Genomic DNA, 20566 nt, shown 5'->3' with positions numbered 1-20566 from the left:
GCTACAACCAATTAAAGAGCCCATAGTAACCAACTGTTTAAAATGCGTTTCTTTTAAAGGTCTCGTGATAAAAATTGCTATTTATAGCTGATTCGGTAATGGTAACTATTACTTCAATTTATCTTAACAGTAAAGTGTAATTGTCAAAATAAATTTGCAGAAATTTTTAAAGAGCCTGAAACCCCTCGAAAATGGCGTTGGATCAAAACGAAAATTACTCCATTAGAATCGCCATTGTCGAAAACCCTGTGGAGGAAATTTACAGCCCTTAACCTTGGACAACAATGAAAATCACTTTTTTTGCATGGGGAACACTCTTTTGTCTTTTTTTGCCCTTTTTTGTTCGTCACTAGCGGGGCACTGGAGCATCATAGAGAGTTGTTTAAGGGCTCGTTTAAAAGCTAATTTTTATATTATTTTTTTGAAATTTTTTCGTAAATTTTGCTAGATAACGCTACCTTAATATTTGGTCTTCACATTACTAATAATCTCAAAACACTTCGGGCTCTTACATTTTCTAATGCAAAAAAAAAAAAAAAAAAATTCAGATAGGCGCTTGGGAAATTATATTCTTCATTTTCCGATCATTCTATTCTTCTTTTTTTTTGTCTGGTTTTCTTCCAATTTTGAAGCCTAAGAATCTGAATTCTATCCGGACTTATTATTTTAAATGTTCTCGGTACCTTTTGTGCCTCCCTCCGTGGTTCCGGAACCGGCATCTAATATCGCGATTCGGCTTCCCTGATTCACGGGAAAAAGTGACTGTGCTTGCGGGAAAGCTGTCGTTATCTGCAGGTCTTACTGCGCACCATAATTTACGTCGTTTTATGTAAATAATTGTTAAGTGTGCGAGTTTGCTTCTTTTTTTTTTATTTACTCCGCTTCTTTTTTATAGTGGGTAATAAATAAATTATTATTAACCCAAATCCCGTTGCACCCAAGAAATGGCACCCAAAAAGTGCACTTTGGGTGCCATTTCCGGAATGGAAAAACCGGGAAGGATGAAAAGGGCACTATCATAATCTCCCAAATGTCATATGCCAACCAAATTGCACTTTGGATTGTATTTCCATTCTGTTTTTCTTTTTTTATGAAAATATCATGAGAGGGGCCTTTTCTATTAAGAAGACTCGAAAAAAGAATTTTCAAACTCTAGGAAGGTACAAAACTAGGAGGTAAGGCCCGCCCTCAAATGCCGCCAATAGGACTAGCACACAGACAACATTGCAGAGAGATGTTTAAAGGTTCAATTCAAAATTATTAATCGTTTCAGCGTGATTTTTGTAAATTTATAGTTGACTACAGCATTAAAAAGCCGCATTGAGTGGTGATAAAGACCACGAGGTCTTGTTTACCCTATTGCCTTAAATTTATAGCATATAATAATCACATTATTTGGAAAACTAAACAGTATAGAGATCAGCTCTAATTTACATGATGCTTTAGTCAGGTGAGAACATTTTGCCTTGTGGCAATGGTAATAAAAATTTAAATCTTTTATTTTTTTTTTTTTTTTTAAATTTAGTATTCTCTTTCAAGCACCAATTCGTTTCAAATGTTGAAGTCGAAGTGACAAAAATAATGAAAATATAAACTTTCGTCAATTGTATTGACTACATATATTAAATTCTTTTAATAATTTCTTATATAATTGAATTCGTTTTTTACATCTCCTTAAAGATGCTAAAGATAAACACTCAACAGACTATTTTTGGAACGAATCCCAGATTTTCTAAGTCAAAGTTTTAAGAGAGATGCGAAGTTAAAGCTTTAGCCTATTGGATACTCTATTTTAGCAAAATCTGTTATTAACTTCAATAGATTCTTTGCCTAAGTTGAAAAAATATTTTTTTTTACAAGGTTTAATGTAACTATTCTTAAAACCTAAAAAGCAGACAAAAATTCATGAAAAGAAGTTTTTATAAATAAAGTAAAGAGCGAAGTTGAAACCTAAAATGGGCAAAAATTATTGATTTGCGGTTTATGAAACATATTTTTGAAAAACTATTTCAAACAAACTGGCTCGTTATATTTTCCTATTTTAGTAGAATTCTGAAAAACTAGCACTCCAACTAGAAATCAATTTTCCAAAAAAATATAGACAGCGGCTCTACTTTCGGCTATATCCAGAATACAAAAAAAAGGAAAGCGATTCCGAGTTAACATACCATAAAAACAATCAAAAATATCTCGACATTTTTCCAAATCCTCTCTTCGCTGATTACAATCGCTTGAGCAAGCAGAGTGGCTGTTACATCCTTCAATTTCAAAATTGTCACACAAAAGCCTATTTTCTGTCTCGCATCCCCAGCAGCTGAATTCCATAGTTTCATATAGAGTTCAGCACTCTTTTAGTCTTGATGAAGAGACTACCAAAAGAGTAACTAAAGAAGAGAATATCTGGAGACTCATTCTGCTCCAAAATAGGAAACTTGCGCATTTTAAACGTGCTTACTTTAGTTACAGAGTCTCTGAGTGGGAGCTAACACTCAGGGAAGAAGAAGAAAATGGCTACGGTAGTAATCAGTAGTCAAAGTGCACATATTATTAAAAAAGCGACATAAAATTCCAAGTTTTTATGATAGATATGCTTTTTTGTATATACATGAAATCACTGTTTGAGAAATAACATATGTAAAATATATAATAAATGATACTAATATGACACTAAACAAGAATAAAATCTTAAAATAATAATTATGTTAGTTATTATTAATGACAATAATTATTTTATACAATATTATAATGATTACATAAAATATGATATATTTAATAAATTATTAATAAACAATATACAATACATAAAATCACTAAAAAACGGAATTTTGAAAACAATTGATACACCAAAAGAATTGGATTTTTATACTGATTCCAAATACATAAAATTCATTAAGCTTCATGTTACCCATCAAAACTACGAACCTAAAAAAAATTGCTTGTTTTTCGAAAAAGGGGGGACACACATGCAGAAAGTCACCATCAGATCCGACATATCTGAGAGCCCTACTGTAGAGATTTCAAGCTGCTATCGACAAAAATGTGGAATTCTTTATTTTCGTCAGAGGAAAGACCATGGATACCTGTTTATTTGTTGCTGCTTTTTCCCCAGGGTTGATCTTATCAAACCAATGGCCCCAGAATTCTAAATTCTTGGTCAACCTTCTTCCCGCCTATGGTCAAAACCATAGAATACAATAGAGAGTCATACTGTGTACAAGAGAGACATAGAGAGTCAATAAGAGAGTCATACTTACTCCCGCCATTTACCCGTGCCGCAGCCATTTAAACATTTGGCTCTCAATTACTGGGACTAGTTGTCTTGGCTTTTCTCTTTTCTACAATTAGCCATGTCTTGATGCAACCTATTGCAAAATACTTGATTACTTCAATTCAAAATCAACGGATTTGATTTCTAAGTAATCAAAATGTTGGAGGGCAACAAGCCCTCCTCACATGCCCCTTTTTCCCCAAGACATCCGATCAAAAATTGGGATAGCCATTTGATTCAGCGTAGTTGAAAAGTCCGATAACTATGCCTTTGGGGGTGAGAAGACCCCACATAGCCCCTGGAGAAAGGGCTTTAAATTACGCAGTTTGCCCATTGTTCACATATAGTATTTGTTATTGGGAAATGTACGACTTTTTTAGGGGGGGGGGGAGGATTTTCCGTAGGGAAGAAAGTTTTGGGGGATTTTATTCAGGGAAAAATTTACACTGGCGGTGGGGGGAGGGGAGTTGATTTCTTGGTATGACTGAAAATTTCAGAAATTAAATATTAAAAAACAAGTTTTTTCACCTGAAAGTAAGGAGAAGCATTGAAACTTAAAACGAACAGAAATTATTTCGTACATGAGGGGGGCTACCCATTTATCAACCATCGCTCTTTACGCTCAAGTTTGACTTTTTGTCAAAATTTTTTTTTGAAGACTACTCAAACACAAGGGCCGTTGAATTTAAATAAGAAGTGTTTCTAAATAGCATTAAAATTTTAGGTGTAGCTCCCCTCATATACGAAATAATTTCTGTTCATTTTAAGTTTTAAAGTAGCTCCTTACTTTAAGTTGTAATAACTTATTGTTGGTTTATTTAATAGTGTAAAGAAATGGTCAATCACCACTGATTTGAAATTGGTACCTATTATTCAAGTTCAACATTAACAATTGATTAATGTTGACCTGAATATAATTAATAATAGTTATAATTGGTAATTGATAGATGCGAACTAAGCATAGAGAACTTTTGAAAAAGTTTGAAACCCCCTTGAAAATGGTAGCTAATCAAAATAAAAAACGCACAACTGAAAAATCCTTTGATACAACCCCCTATCTTGGTAACCGCGGAACATCGCATTTTAGCAGCATTTGTAGCAGTGAGTGTCCTTTCTTCTTATTTTTCTTTTTTTTTTGCCAATGCAAGCGGAGTGCTTGAACGTCTTAGAGAAAAGGAGAAACCTCGTATAAAAGCGAACATTTACATCTAGTTTTGTGCCACAAAAGAACAGCTCGGACAAGATGAGGATCCAAATATAGTGGGGTCAAACACCTTTTACAATCCGTCAGTTCAACGGATTGTTGAAAAGCCATAATTTTAATCTCGCAGCAGATTTTGAGGATTTACTTAGAGGTGGTAGAACATTTATCTGTAAGGATTCCTTCTTGGTTTCACATTTAGTATGTATCTATGGAGTATTTTAATACATTCAGAATACAGCCATGTGGTAGTAATAGTGGCCAATCATTAGGGCTGTCATAGCCCCTTGGTTTGAGTTGAATTACTTTTGTAGAGTTAGGATACACATTCATACAAATATGTCAAGCAGACACATGTGTGGTAGTAATAGTTGCCATTATTAGGGCTGTCATAGCCCCTTGGTTTGAGTTGAATTACTTTTGTAGAGTTAGGATACACATTCATACAAATATGTCAAGCAGAAGAAAAATTTATCCAGCCCCCCCCCCCTATATAAACCCATCCGCCGCCTGGCAACATCGAAAAGCAACACAATTTAAAAGTCCTATTTATTTTTATTAACTGTCTATCAAGAAACTTTAGCAGATTAATGTAAACTACTTCACTAGTTTCTTGCAACTGAGCCTATAACGCAGACCACCAATACCTAATTTTTTTTTCTATTCCTTCGCATCGCCGTCGCAAGGTCCTATTAAGTATTTGTCACTTGTCTTTTCCATCGCTCCTTCGCAAGACTTATTAGAGATGCTGAATGAAAATACCCTGGCATAGCCTTTTACTACGAGTTCGATCCACTCCTTGGGCCACAAGGCAGTCAAGTGTTACACGCTTCCGGCAGAATCCATACTGGCAGTCGCCTAAAAGGTCATTTGACTCCATGTACTGATAAGCCAATGAGGCTATACTCGTTGGATCGCCATCTAGTTTATGCATAGACTTCATTACATACAGGGCATAGGTATGGTTTAGTCGAGATGTGGCTTTAAATCTTAATACATGCAATTTTTCCTTTTCTTTTCTTTTGTAAATTTAACGTTTCTCTTATAGTGATGACGGAGTAAATTAAACGCCAAACCAAAGTTTGTAGCATATGACATAAATTCATTTAATATGTGTTTCCATTGCCTGACATTTCATATAATGTTTTTAAAAATTAAAACCATTAATAAAAAAAAATAAAAAATATGATTTTTATGATTAATTTAATAGGATGTAGGCTATAGTTGATAGAGTAAAATCGTATCAAATCATTAAATTTAGTATTCTATTTTCATTGATGAGTGTTAAGGAAAAAGTTGAGTGTTTATTGTTAAATTAGTGGTAGCAGAGTATATGATGTTATAGTTTTGTTTTTTTAAACCCCTTCCGAAGTTAATTTTAATTATTATTTTTTTGTGGATTTTTTTGGTAATCCCTCCTCCATATCATGCTGTGGCATTAAAGAATTTTTTTAATAATTGAAACTAAATTAAATAAAAAATAACAAAACTTTTTGAGACTATTACCTGTTCCAATTACAGCAAAAAATGACGAATGTGAAATTTAAAGAATTGTCTCATAAATGAGGCTGGTCACACTTTTCATTTTATGAATGTATTATAAAAAAAAAAAAAACAGTGCTTCCCAGATACGAGTAAAGCCTAGTAAGGATTACAAGTCAGATACAGGTATACTTTTAATATATTCTTCTTATCAACGCAATAGAAATCAAATAAAATTCAATAAAAACAAGAAGCTTTGCTGCCCCCTCAATCTCCATTCGTAAGGTTTGAACTATTGCTTGCACTGCCCCCTGTTTTAACTTAAATGCTACGTGTAAAAAAAAAATCAAGCATTTTCCAGTTCTAAACAAGAATATTAAAAATATGTTGTTTTAAGTAAAATGACAGCCACCACTAGGATGTTAAAGATAGGCTGTTAAGCAAGGCAACAGTCCCTCTCCCATTCATGAAGTTTTTTGCAGGCATTAAGCTTGAACAAAGGTCCTTGCTTGTATACACTTTGTTTTTAAAACACTTTTTCTTTTTTTAATATATTGAAGGAACGAGCATTTTATTGAATTACAATCGAGTCTTTTAAAGTTTTGTGCTTAATTACTTCTTTCTCTTATTATAAGTCTTAATGTCTATTCCGTATGACTAGTTCCTCCAACTACATCTAAAACTAAATTTAGTTATGTAATGTGTGATAGCTACTACTACTAGTACTAACAACTCATCGCAGCACAAAGCCGCCAGAGGCCAACACAGCTACACACGCTCCTCCTCCATCCCAATCTATTGAAAGCCTCCCTTTTTACACCCTCCCACGAAATTCCCATTTCCTTTAAATCTTTCTTTATGACGTCCTACCACCCCAGACGAGGACGACCTGATAACGATCGCTGTTTTTTTCCTTTTGGTCATTATTTACCTTTGGTACTTTCTGTTTCTAGTCGATTCGATAGAGTAGAACAATTCCTTAGACCACACTGCCTTTCCATTTACAGTTAAAAAGAAATAAAAATATTGTAAATTGAGCAACACTTTTAATAAGGCAGTGAAAAAAAGACAAAAAAAACTATTTGCAAAAATAATTGCAAAAGTCCTAATGTTTCGGCTTCATATCTGGAAGGCTTTATCAATGGGGAAAAAAACAAATAAAAGTAGCCCGAAACAATAACAAACATATAAAAAAATGAGAAACAAAAGACCATACACATGCTAAACAAAAAATTAAAAAGAAAAGCGAACAAAAACTCAAATTTGAACAAAGTTTACAGACGTTCGTTCGTCATTTTTCTGCGGAGCGTTTGTTTTGTTTTTCTCATCTTCCCACATAGGTTTGTTTAAGATGGATTTTTCCTGTTTTTTTTTTTTTTTCGTTTATAAAGGCTTCTAGATCAAGATTTGAAGCCAAAATATTTGGACTTTTAATATTAGGGGTACAGCTTTTTTCTTCATTGTCTTCAAAGTTTACCCCTTTTTCAGCATTTCCATTTCATTTTAAATGTAGTAGGGTGAATTTCAAGTAGCTATTGTATTGTAAGGCCCGAGATAGGTTTTGAGGGTAAGAATGGGCGTTAAACAAGCCCAACCTTTCAGCATATCCGCAGCAAATGAGAACACATTACTTATAGTCCATTGGTAAGCACCCGTAAAACGACGTCCTGGATTAAGGTAGATGACAGATGAGGGTAGGCATGGCCGTATGCAAGGGAGCGGGTCACGGGGTCAATTGTCCAACACGTTAAAACGTAACGAAAATGCGAGTGAACTAATTTTTAATGCGTTTTTAAAATGAAATTGTAATTTTTTCGACAATTCCCATTATTCTCAATAAACTCTAAAATAAAAAGGCTTCGATAGACACTTTTTAAAAATACGTAGAAACCCTGGAATTTAGTGTCTAAAGTAGTTTGACGTCCATGCTCCAAAGGGTATGTGAATGTCAATTGACATGTTCTTTACTTTGTAATCCACATGGCTTCTTCTCTATTTAAAGAAACGGTTAAAACAGGTTTTTAAATACTCTTAGAATTGACAATAATATAACATTAAAAGGTTTCACAAATTTTAAAATTACTAATTAGCTGTATTTTGTGAATCAATAATTTACGAAAAAAAAGACCATCTCTACTTTCTTTTCAGTGTCCTTCTTGGTCGTGTCGAGTTTGCCGATTGATGTAGACACTCGTACTCAGGGTTGCCAACCCGGTCAGTTCCAAAAGTGCTACAATTGCCCAAATTTGCGTGCTACACAGCGATTTACGGTGCTAAAGTCAAAAAATTGACAGTAATAGTGCTAAAATAGCACTGACAAATATGTTTTTTTTTTCATGCCATACTATTGAACATCTTTGGCCTAAACACATTCGTGTGCGCTAAAACACATTCGTGTGGGCTAAAACCTATTCGTGTGATAGGATCCGTCGGTATTGCAAAGACGATGCGGAATATGATTCTATAGATTCAGTGTATTTTCTCTATAAAAAAAATATCTGCGCATGGCATAAATTAGGGACAAAGGAATAAAATACCCCTTAAGAATCCTCACACCTTTGCTCCTCATACGAAATGTGATTACGATGCAAAAAGATGTTGAAACTTGGGACTAAAACCTAATTATTCTTTTTTTTATCCGCCCCTTAACTGGTAGAGACAGTCCCCCGTCCCCCATCAACATTTGCCTATATGCAAAATAGTGACCTAAAGGGCAACTACCCTTCGAAGATTCATTAAAAATTGTAAAAATTACAGTCAAATGTTGTCTGCCAAGGATTAAAAACGAAAAGATCAGAGCAATTAATTTTCAGATAGTCATTTTTAAAGTGGTAAATAAGGAGCGACTCGGCTGAACAGTAACCGAAACTCAAAACACGGGATTTTAATATCAAAAGAATAATCTTATTATGCTGATTCCAAATATATATAATTCATCAAGTTTGGTGTTACCGATCAGAAATTAGGAGCCTGAGAAAATTTGCCTTATTTTTAAAATGTTCGGAAACATCACCTAAAATTCAAGGAATCTTAATGAAAATTACGTCATCATATTAATAGAGAACCCTACTGTAGAAGTTTCAAGCTCTTATATACAAAAATATAGAATTTTGCTATTTTGGCCAGAAGACACATCCACGGATGCGTGTTTATTTGTTTTTTTTTCCCCAGGGGTGATCGTATCAAAATAATGGTCCTGGAAGATCGGGAGAGGGTTCATTCAAACGTAAATTAAAAGTTCTAGTACCCTTTTTAAGTGATCAAAAAGACTGGAGGGCAACTGACCCCTCTCCCACGCCCATTTATTTCCCAAAGTTATCTGCTCAAACTTTTGATCATATAGCCATTTTGTTCAGTATAGTTGAAAGATCAAATAAATATGACTTTGGGTGTAAAAGATCCCCCCCCACAGCCCGTGGGGAGAGGTCTCTAAGTTATGAAACTTGCCCATTCTTTACGTATAGTATCTGTTATCGGAAACCATACAGACCTTTGTTGGGGGGGGGGGGTGTGCTTGGGATGGATTTCTATAGGAGAATCTTCCTTGGGGAGGGAAATTTCCGGGGGGCTTATTTTCCAGGAGAAATGTTACACTGGGGAATTTGACAGAATTACAATACGAAATCCTTTTGAATTGTCTTACATTCTCTTTGCCAAATCTTACATGTAGAGATGTTCCTTGGGAATTATCCGGGGGCTATTTTCCGCCTGTTTTGATTTCCGGGAAAAAAATTCTACGGAAGGGGGCATTTCTGGAATGATCGAAAAACCTATTAGAGATTAAAGTCTTATTCAAATGAAAGAATGCTAAGGAGAATTTTCCAGGCTGAATCGTCCGTAAGCAACTTTACGGGGAGGGCGATTTTCAGCGAGGATGGAACTGTTTGAAGGGTATTTGACAGGGAGTACACTTTACGTTGGATAAAATTTTCACGGCCGAGTTTTCCGTGAGGGAGGGGGCATATTTCATGGAGGGTGAGCCAGATTTACTGACATTATTTGAAAAACGATAAGAAATTAAATAAAAATAATATTGAAAGTAAGGAGCAACATTAAAACTCAAAATAAACAGAAATGATTCCATATATGAAGGGTTATCCCCTCCTCAATACCCTGCTCTTTACGCTAAAGTTTCACAGTTTGTCCCAATTTTTAAGAAGGGCTACTGAAACACGGGTGTCGTTTAATTAGAATAGGAAGCTGTTTTAAAAGTGCTAACAGCTTTAGATTAAAGAACAAGGTATTGAGGAGGGGAGAAGCCTTCATATAAAGGATAAATCTACAAAAATTAAAATACAAATTTAGTTTTAATATTTCATGTACGGTGAGCCAAATTCGAACCTGCATTAGTTGAAAACCGTTCAGAAATTAGAAAAAGAAACAAAAATTTTTAACTGATAGTAAGGAGCGACATTAAAACGTAAAATAAACAGAAATTATTCAATATAAGAAAGGGGCTGTCCCCTCCTCAACACCTCGCCCCTCACGCTAATGTTTGACTCGGTATCAACTCTAGTTTTTAAAACAATAAAAAACTTTAGCGTAAAGAGCAAGGCGTGGAGGAGGGAACAACCCGTTTCATACATGGAATAATCTCTGATCGTTTTAGGTTTTAATGTGGCTCCTTACTTTCAGTTAAAAGAAACTTATTTTTTTAATACAAGAAAAATATGGATAAAAGGATAAAGCCTTTTATCCCATTAGTCTTAACTCGAAAATGACTCTCACTCTAAGAAATTAAACAAAAACAGCACTTTTTTCAACGGAAAGTAAGGAGCAATATTAAAATTTAAAATGAATAGATATTATTCCGTATACGAGGGGTTCTGTCCCCTCCTCAGCCCACCAGCCTTTATGCTAAAGTTCAAATTTTTGTCTCAACTCTTTAAGAACAACTGCTCAAACACAAGGACCGTGTAATTGTAAAGATGCTTATTTTAAAGCGCAATAAAAATTTAGCATAAAGAGCCAGTGGTTGAAGAGGGGGCAATTTTCCTTTATAGAATAAAGGGGGGGGGGGTGTTGCTGTACAAATACCTTTACACAGAAACCCCCCTCATTTACGTAATGATTTCTGATTGTCTTAAGTTTTAACGTTGGCACTTACTTTCAGTTGAAAAAACTTGTTTTTTTCACGTTCCGCACAAGGATATTCAGACATTCCTATTTTTCCAAATTATTTATGTGCTTTAAACATTCATACAATACTAAGGGTCGAAATTTTTATTTCCACTTCTTTGATGCCTCACAAAATGTTTTTTACAAAACCACCGTGTCACTATAACCGGCAAAAGAAATGAATCACAATTTCCAGTTATTCAGTTTCCAGTTATGGAATTTTTTTTTTTTTTTTTTTTTTTTAAGAAATCTATTTTCATGTTAAAACTCCATTCAATAAAACACAAGAATTACGCTTATTCATTAAGTTATTGCAATTAATTGCAAAAAGCTCTGTTGAACGCAGAGCGAACCAACCTGTATGTTATTTACACAAACCCCGCTTTCAATAAGCATATTGCAATTAATATCTGTAATTTTTGGCGTTCAACAGGCAATTACAGGTCTGCGTTGAATAGCGCTTATTGAAACCAATTGAATTATTTTAATATAATTATTTGTTTGCTTGTTGCGCGTCAGAGCTCAATAAGTTGCACTTTTTTGTGTTCTAGATAGAAAATTCTTGCTGTGTATCTTTTAGGATAAATTAAAATATTCCTGTTAGAAGACACTCAAGCATTGCCTGTAGTAAAGGCCCATAAGCCTTCAAGGTTTTTATCCTTTTTTGCAGGGGGGGGACGTACTTTTCAAAATCTCGGAAGGCAGATGTGTCGTTTTTTTTTCAATGATGATAGCAAAACTGTCATTTTCTTGAGGAAAATAACCCCCCAAAAAGGTACTTTATCAAAATCTAGGAGGGGGGGGGGAATTAAGGAGGCACATGCCCCCCTTGCCCCACTGTATCTCCCCACACCCTCAGACCTCTTCTATATCTATTTGAAGGTTAGTGAAAAGTTAGAAAATTTGGGCAAATGAATCCTTTTACAGCATCAGACTCAAGTCTTCCTCCAACTCCTTGGTAATAGCTTATTCGTAGTTATACATCACAAAACATAATTTTATCAAGTATCAAATGAAATAACTTAATGAAAAGAAGCTTTAATTTAATGTATGCATTAATCGTTTATTTTGTAAGAGCTGTGTGACTCTTTATGAACGACTGCGCCACCGCTCGGCATTACTGCCTCTGAAGTTTATGTAGCTTTAAATCTTATTCCTAATGTGGCATCTTTCGTTTTTTTGTTTTGTTCTACACCCTCTTTTTTGTACCTCTGTATGTTCTTTTCTTGAATATTTTAACTGTTTAGTTTAGTTTCTCTTCTTTTTTTTTAGATGATAAAGGCTTTCAAACGTTAATCCAAAATGTTCGGACATATTTTCATTTTTCGCTGTCTTAGTTAAAGTTTTTTACTTTTCTCTCTATGGTATTTTTTAGAGCATTTTAGCTGTTTAGTCTAGTTCTTCTTCTTTCTTCCAATGATAAAGGCTCCCAAATGAGAAGCCAAAATGTTCGGGCATATTTCAGTTTATTTTTCACTGCCTTGATTTTCATTTCTTTTTTTTCTATCTGTATGTTATTTTCTTCAATACTTTAGCACTTTTTCTTCTGTTTTTCATTGACAAAGGCTTCCAGACGTGAAGGAAAGGCCTCGGTTATATTTCAGTTTATTTTTTCACTGCCTTAATTTTTATTTCTTTTTTTTTCTTTCTGTATGATATTTTCTTCAATATTTTATCAGTTTTTGTTATGTTTTTCATTGATAAATAATACGTGAAGCAAAGGCCTCGGTTATATTCCAGTTTATTTTTTCACTGCCTTAATTTTTATTTCTTTTTTTTCTTTCTGTATGTTATTTTCTTCAATATTTTAGCAGTTTTTTCTTCTGTTTTTCATTGATAAAGGTTTCCAGACGTGAAGCAAAAGCCTCGGGTATATTTCTGTTTATATTTTCCCTGCCTTAATTTTTATTTATTTTTTCTATCTGCATGTAATTTTCTTCATTTATTTTAGCACCTTTTCTTCTGTTTTTCATTGATAAAGGCTTCCAGACGTGAAGCAAAAGCCTCGGGTATATTTCAGTTTATTTTTTCATTGTCTTAATTTTATTACTTTTTTCTATCTGTATGTTATTTTCTTCAATACTTTAGCACTTTTTCTTCTGTTTTTCATTGACAAATGCTTCCAGACGTGAAGGAAAGGCCTCGGTTATATTTCAGTTTATTTTTTCACTGCCTTAATTTTTATTTCTTTTTTTTTCATGTATGATATTTTATTCAATATTTTAGCAGTTTTTCTTATGTTTTTCATTGATAAATAAGACGTGAAGCAAAGGCCTCGGTTATATTCCAGTTTATTTTTTCACTGCCTTAATTTTTATTTCTTTTTTTTCTATCTGTATGTTATTTTCTTTAATACTTTAGCACTTTTTCTTCTGTTTTTCATTGACAAAGGCTTCCAGACGTGAAGGAAAGGCCTCGGTTATATTCCAGTTTATTTTTTCACTGCCTTAATTTTTATTTCTTTTTTTTCTTTCTGTATGTTATTTTCTTCAATATTTTAGAAGTTTTTTCTTCTGTTTTTCATTGATAAAGGTTTCCAGACGTGAAGCAAAAGCCTCGGGTATATTTCTGTTTATATTTTCCCTGGCTTAATTTTTTTTTTTTTCTATCTGAATGTAATTTTATTAATTTATTTTAGAAACTTTTCTTATGTTTTTCATTGATAAAGGCTTCCAGACGTGAAGCAAAAGCCTCGGGTATATTTCAGTTTATTTTTTCATTGTCTTAATTTTATTCCTTTTTTATATCTGTATGTTATTTTCTTCAATATTTTAGCAGTTTTTTCTTCTGTTTTTCATTTATAAAGGTTTCCAGACGTGAAGCAAAAGCCTCGGGTATATTTCAGTTTATATTTTCCGTGCCTTAATTTTTATTTTTTTTTCTATATGAATGTTATTTTATTAAGTTATTTTAGCACCTTTTCTTATGTTTTTCATTGATAAAGGCTTCCAGACGTGAAGCAAAAGCCTCGGGTATATTTCAGTTTATTTTTTCATTGTCTTAATTTTATTCCTTTTTTCTATCTGTATGTTATTTTCTTCAATACTTTAGCACTTTTTCTTCTGTTTTTCATTGAAAAAGGCTTCCAGACGTGAAGGAAAGGCCTCGGTTATATTTCAGTTTATTTTTTCACTGCCTTAATTTTTATTTCTTTTTTTTTTTTTCTGTATGATATTTTCTTCAATATTTTAGCAGTTTTTGTTATGTTTTTCATTGATAAATAAGACGTGAAGCAAAGGCCTCGGTTATATTCCAGTTTATTTTTTCACTGCCTTAATTTTTATTTCTTTTTTTTCTATATGTATGTTATTTTCTTTAATACTTTAGCACTTTTTCTTCTGTTTTTCATTGACAAAGGCTTCCAGACGTGAAGGAAAGGCCTCAGTTATATTCCAGTTTATTTTTTCACTGCCTTAATTTTTATTTATTTTTTTTTATTTATGTATGATATTTTCTTAAATATTTTAGCAGTTTTTCTTATGTTTTTCATTGATAAATAAGACGTGAAGCAAAGGCCTCGGTTATATTCCAGTTTATTTTTTCACTGCCTTAATTTTTATTTCTTTTTTTTCTATCTGTATGTTATTTTCTTCAATATTTTAGCAGTTTTTTCTTCTGTTTTTCATTGATAAAGGTTTCCAGACGTGAAGCAAAAGCCTCGGGTATATTTCTGTTTATATTTTCCCTGCCTTAATTTTTATTTATTTTTTCTATCTGCATGTAATTTTCTTCAGTTATTTTTGCACCTTTTCTTCTGTTTTTCATTGATAAAGGCTTCCAGACGTGAAGCAAAAGCCTCGGGTATATTTCAGTTTATTTTTTCATTGTCTTAATTTTATTCCTTTTTTCTATCTGTATGTTATTTTCTTCATTATTTTAGCAGTTTTTTCTTCTGTTTTTCATTGATAAAGGTTTCCAGACGTGAAGCAAAAGCCTCGGGTATATTTCTGTTTATATTTTCCCTGCCTTAATTTTTTTTTTCTATCTTAATGTAATTTTCTTCATTTATTTTAGCAACTTTTCTTCTGTTTTTCATTGATAAAGGCTTCCAGACGTGAAGCAAAAGCCTCGGGTATATTTCAGTTTATTTTTTCATTGTCTTAATTTTATTCCTTTTTTCTATCTGTATGTTATTTTCTTCAATATTTTAGCAGTTTTTCTTCTGTTTTTCATTGATAAAGGCTTCCAGACGTGAAGCAAAAGGCTCGGCATATTTCAGTTTATTTTTTCGCTGTCTTAATTAAAAGTATTTCCCGTTATTTGTACATCTCTATATTTTCATTGTACTGTAATTATGAATGCAATGGCAATGTAATTCAGGATATTACAAACAAATTATTAACCTGACAATGTTTATAGCTTGAGAACATGTGCATTCTTGCTGGTTCAATATTATTACCATTCCTGAAGCCCTTTCAAATGACGATTCTTACTCACTTGACAGTAAAAAAAAAAAGTTTTCGGTTACTATGGGCTAGATTTCGTTCTTTACTAGATTGCGATTAACACCACAAACCAGGACCATTTTATATAGGCGAATGTTGCCCCTTCTTAAAATGGCGCTATCCAAAAAGCATCGTACTATGATGTAGCCCAAAATGTTTTCAATCAAAATACCTTACTATGACGTAATCCAAAATATCTTCATGCAAAATATCTTACTATGACGTAACCCAAAATACCTTCAATCAAATATCTTACCCTGACGTAACCCAAAATACCTTCAATCAAAATATCTTACTATGACTTAACCGAAAATACCTTCAATACGCCTTTAAGTGCGAATGCCAGCAATGACTAAATTTTTGTACATGGGTATTTTGGCCGAGTCAAAAAGATTCTCTTGCATGACTTGGGTATAAGCAAACGCGACATAATAAACTAAATATATTAATTGTGTACCTTAGAATTTTCGCAAATTACGAAGATGTTAGCAGGCGTATCCCATATTTGAAATAAGCAGTAGATCTCCTATTGTTTCTTTTTTCATCCTTTCTGCTGTCTTTCTTTAAAATGTAAGCCAAAACTTAAGAAAATTCTCAATTCGTAAAACGAGCGTAAGCGTGAAACGAAATAAATTATCTTGAATTCTCACTCTCTAAGACAAATTTTTACCATTGTACTAAGATAAAGTTACACTTAAGATTCGTTTGGGTAAAATTGCTGTTTTGCGGGTTGAAGGCCCTTATCGGCACTTTGCACTTTGCTGTTGCGCGATCTCTTTTGCTGCACAGAAATGTTTCTAATTTTTTTTTTTTCAAATGAGCTCTCTTTTGACAAGCCATGACCATTGAATCGATATGATCATCCCCGGGAAAAGAGAAACAAATGAAAGACACAAAATGCCCTTTTTAGGGTTCAGAGAGTTTCCAACTCAAAGAAAGGTCCACTGACCTTCCCAAATATCCAATAAGAAGCTATGGAATACTGTACACAATTTAAAGAAAAAAAAAAAGGATGTGCAATCGGATTTAACAGTCTATATCAGCGGTGTTGATATCCATTTCACGACCCTTCAGCCAGGAAGAGCACAGCGTTGTTGGGGAGCCGCTCATCCTGTGCTTTGGCAGACCCTTCCTGTTTACCTTCCCCATAATTCTCCAAATACCCATTTTGGAGCTGGGTTGACCCTGGTTGAGCTTATACAATCCCCAGGGGCGTAATTTGAAATGGGGCGGGGGGGAGGGAGCAGTTGCCCCCTCCAGATCTCGGTTTGCCCCCCAGCTGAAATTTAGTTTCTGCAAAAAATCTTGTCAAAAGTAAGATAAGCCTGCATAATTCAAGCATCCAGAAAAAACAGGTAAGTTTTCTTTAGTAAATCTTTGCCCTTATGGTATTATATGGTTCATTTTTCACTGTCATTTTCACTTGATTTTGAAAAATTGGCTGCAACTTTGCCCCCCCCCCCCAGGATTTTAATAAAATTACGTCACTGAATCAGACATCTGACCCCCGCCCCCAACTAAATGATAATCGACACCAGAACTCGAGCCATCATCCTGAAGGACATGGGATTGCAAGTACAGCGCGCTAACCATTTGAATAGACCATAATTTCATGAAGCTTCGAATGAATAAACCGATCTAAATGAAGATTAAAATTAATTCTCTACGTTAAGTGTTCACTTTATATTAAAAAAATTTACTGATAGGAACAAATGCGTCGAATCTCAGCACAGTGGCCTTTGAAACTGGGAACCTGAATATATAGCTTTCTGGTAAATCTACATTGATTGGATATCTCAGAACTTCAATCCAATAGCTTTTTCACTTTCTTCGGGTCAAAATTGTTCTCTATGCAACAAAAATGGCAGAATTTCTTTTGCTACTTAACAAGGGCACTAAAACGTTTAATTTCCGTTAGAATAAGCTCCTTTAAGACATTTTAGTACCACTGGATCGATACAGCAACCCCTGCAGAGACAAAAATACCGCATCCGTGACTATCCTTCCCGACAAAAATACGAGATTTTGCTTTTTTGCGAATAAGGTTTGAAAAATCTGTATATTAATAGGTTCTCTGTTCTGCTACATTTGATGATGGAAATTTCTGCAACATCACCCCTCTTTCTAAGGTGTTTTCCCCTTTTTTCTTAAATAGCTTAAATTTTCTCAGACTCGTAGCTTTTCACCGGTAATTTTGAACTTGATGGGTCATTGTAAATTGATAAGAAAATTTTCAACTATCACAAATTTTGAATTACCATAAAAGCCGAACCTTTCAATGAATAAATTGTCACCTGAGTACAACTATTTTCTTTTGTTTAAAAAAAATTCAACCTACAAGTCACTCTTCACTTACAGATCGTTACCACAGGCTGTTTATGATGGAACTGATCTCTGTTCCACTGTCTTCACCAACTTTTTTCGTAAATAGTTTTGTTTCCTCGGATTTTTATGTCTAGAATTCTTTATTTACTCTGTTATTTTAATTTCTTAAGTTTTCATGTAGTTCATGCATGTAGTGTATTCTCATGTTTTTTTTCTTTTTTTCGTTATTCTCCAGAAGTGCCGTTTTTGTATATGATGAGGGTTAAAAGTAAATTGTTATCGTTATTATTATAAAGGTAAAAAATATTCAGTCTATGAATTTTCTTGGTTCTACAAACCTATTCCAGAAATCTTCCTTTCTTACTTTGAAAGCAGATAGGTATCTCTTGCCCTCTTGACAAATTGTACCCAGTAAGGATAAGAATCAAGACTGTATCCAGGATTTTTGCTCGGTGTGTGTGTGAGGGGGGGGGGGGGGTGGTTTAATAGTAAACTTTACAAAACGCATCAAAAATTTGTTTATATAGACCTTTTTTTTATTTTCTTACGAGTCGGAGAAGAAAGTAGAGGGGGGGGGGGTGGGGTTAAAACCCAGTATCCCCATGGATACAACCTTATCAAGAGTACATGATGAAGTAACCCATGTCGTCTCAAAACGCAGTCCGCAAGTGAAAAGTAAAAAAGAAAATAGTTCATCCAGTCCGATTTGTAGCATGTGACACATCAATAGATATTTTGTGGGAAATAAATTAAATAGAGGGTCTCATTCCGCGTCGGCCCAAGCGAAACTTACCACAATATTACAAAAAAAGCTGACATAAAACATACCATTGTACACTGCTGCCTGTCTTCTCTTCAACGAAGCTGTAGGAGAGTTCCCCCCAGATCCAATTTTTCCACTCCTTTCTAATCTAAGATTTTCTAAGCTTTTCGTCAACAAGTCTGGAGGCTCCTTGTAACTCATTTTGACGGTTTCTTCACCTAAAAATTAAAGTGTTCTTAGTGCAAAGGTCTATCACCGAATCTCTACTTTCTTAATCAGGACGAAAAATTTTCGCTAGAAACTGAAATTATAACGAGGGCTACAGCCCATCAAAACCCTTCACTCCCAATACTGAGATTTCTCTGGGCGAATAGAGAGGGGCGAGGCAGGAATACTAAAACTGAAAGTTAAATTCATATATTCGAAGTTTTTGAATGGAGAGGAGGCCGGCCGAACAGATTTGGTTGGTATAAGATGCCTTCCCCTGTCCCTCCTCTATGCAGAAAAGCATATGAAAATAACAACTCATTCTTTTAAAATATTAATTCAAAAAACTTTTTCCACGAAACAAGTTTTCAAAGAAAAGTAAAGAGCTCCATTAATCCAAAAATGAACAAAAATAAAATCAAATAATCTTCCAATAGTAAAACTACCACAAATCCCTATCAGTAAATAAACGGAACAGAAATTACAATAAATAGCAAAGTCAAACTCAAAACGACCAAAACTTAACATGACTAGGGCTGACAGCCCCCATGCCTTCTCAAGACCAGAAAACAATTTGCACTTTACTGAAAACGAAATACATTTCAAATGTTTTCCCTTTTTTTACTTTAATAAATAAAAATTATTAAAGCTTTGAGGAATAAATATCAATATATACAAATTAAACAGACAATTCGCGGTCATTTGTTACTTTTTTTCTTGGACGCTGTTAGGGACCTTCTCTAGTTTTCGCAATTTAGGGACCTTGTGGCAGCCCTGGGTTTTTAGAAGGTCATCAAACCAGTGGTCTTCGTAGGTCAGGAGGAAGCTTATTTGAAGTACCCTTGTTAAGTAGATTTTCATAATCCCCCTCCTACAGGCCATGGAGCCTTTGTGGGGATTTGTAGATTGTTATGCAATTACTTTACTGATATATGGAAAATAAATCTATCTATCTATCTATCTATCTATCAAAAAGTAGAAAAGAGTTCATGCCACAGTAAAGTGGAGCTGTTTTCCGCCGTGTTGTGGCATAAACCAGCAATCTAGCACAAACACCCAAATATTCAGTGGAGTGAAAATTCCGAGAGAGCCAATCGATTTAGAGTTCAGGGATTCAGGGTTCTAAAACAGTTGGGAGTAAGGGAGGGGGGGTATCTAACCCGAGAGTTGTTTAATGGTTTTATTTTTTACTTCTAATATCTAATTGAAACTCTAATAATTCTTCAAATTCTCTTATTTATAAATGTAACACCTAATAAGCGCAGCTAACGTCCTATTCTTTAAGTTTTTGGATTCATGCGCTAACATATCAAATAGTTGGTGGCAATGAACTATAACAATGGAGGGACTATCGAAAAGCTATACATTCCACTTCCCAGTTTCTGAGCCAATAATGGCGCGAAATAACGCATTTATTCCTATCGATAGATGGAGACAACAAAAAAGAAACGGTTAATAGAGACAATTGTTTCGAAGCTTCACTTAAGTGAGTTTATCCAATTTAAGCTTTACCCTGCCACAAACAAATCTGTATAGATTTTCACGTGGTAGGTCTGTTTGATATGTTTTTTTTTGTGAATATTGATATTTAATAAAAATGAATTTTTCTCTCATTAGATTATATAAAATTATGTAGGCTATAGTTTCGTATAAACTATTGAGAAGGAAAGTTAGTAGACCTTTCTTTGAGGGGGGGGGGAAGATGCCTGAATCCTCAGTGTGTTTTTAGACCAAATCATCCTATCTTCCTGTAAGCT

At 34.0% G+C, this 20566-nt stretch overlaps 1 protein-coding gene across 4 annotated transcripts in view; it reads right to left on the bottom strand.

The window, feature by feature from the left end:
- Positions 1–20566, bottom strand: part of LOC148942250 (axin-1-like) — a 155493-nt gene that overhangs the window by 66828 nt on the left and 68099 nt on the right. For all 4 annotated transcript variants that reach the window (XM_089103538.1, XM_089103536.1, XM_089103535.1 and 1 more), the window contains exon 3: positions 18668–18820. In XM_089103538.1, coding sequence (XP_088959664.1) covers positions 18668–18820 — 153 coding nt within the window. The remainder of the gene's footprint in view (positions 1–18667; positions 18821–20566) is intronic.

The sequence above is a fragment of the Artemia sp. Qi Xiang Cuo genome, chromosome 17 (genome assembly GCF_049724085.1).
Source record: "Artemia sp. Qi Xiang Cuo chromosome 17, ASM4972408v1, whole genome shotgun sequence".
NCBI lineage: Eukaryota > Metazoa > Arthropoda > Branchiopoda > Anostraca > Artemiidae > Artemia > Artemia sp. Qi Xiang Cuo.
The sequence above is the reverse complement of the archived record's forward strand: the minus strand, read 5'-3'. Positions and strand labels throughout refer to the sequence as shown.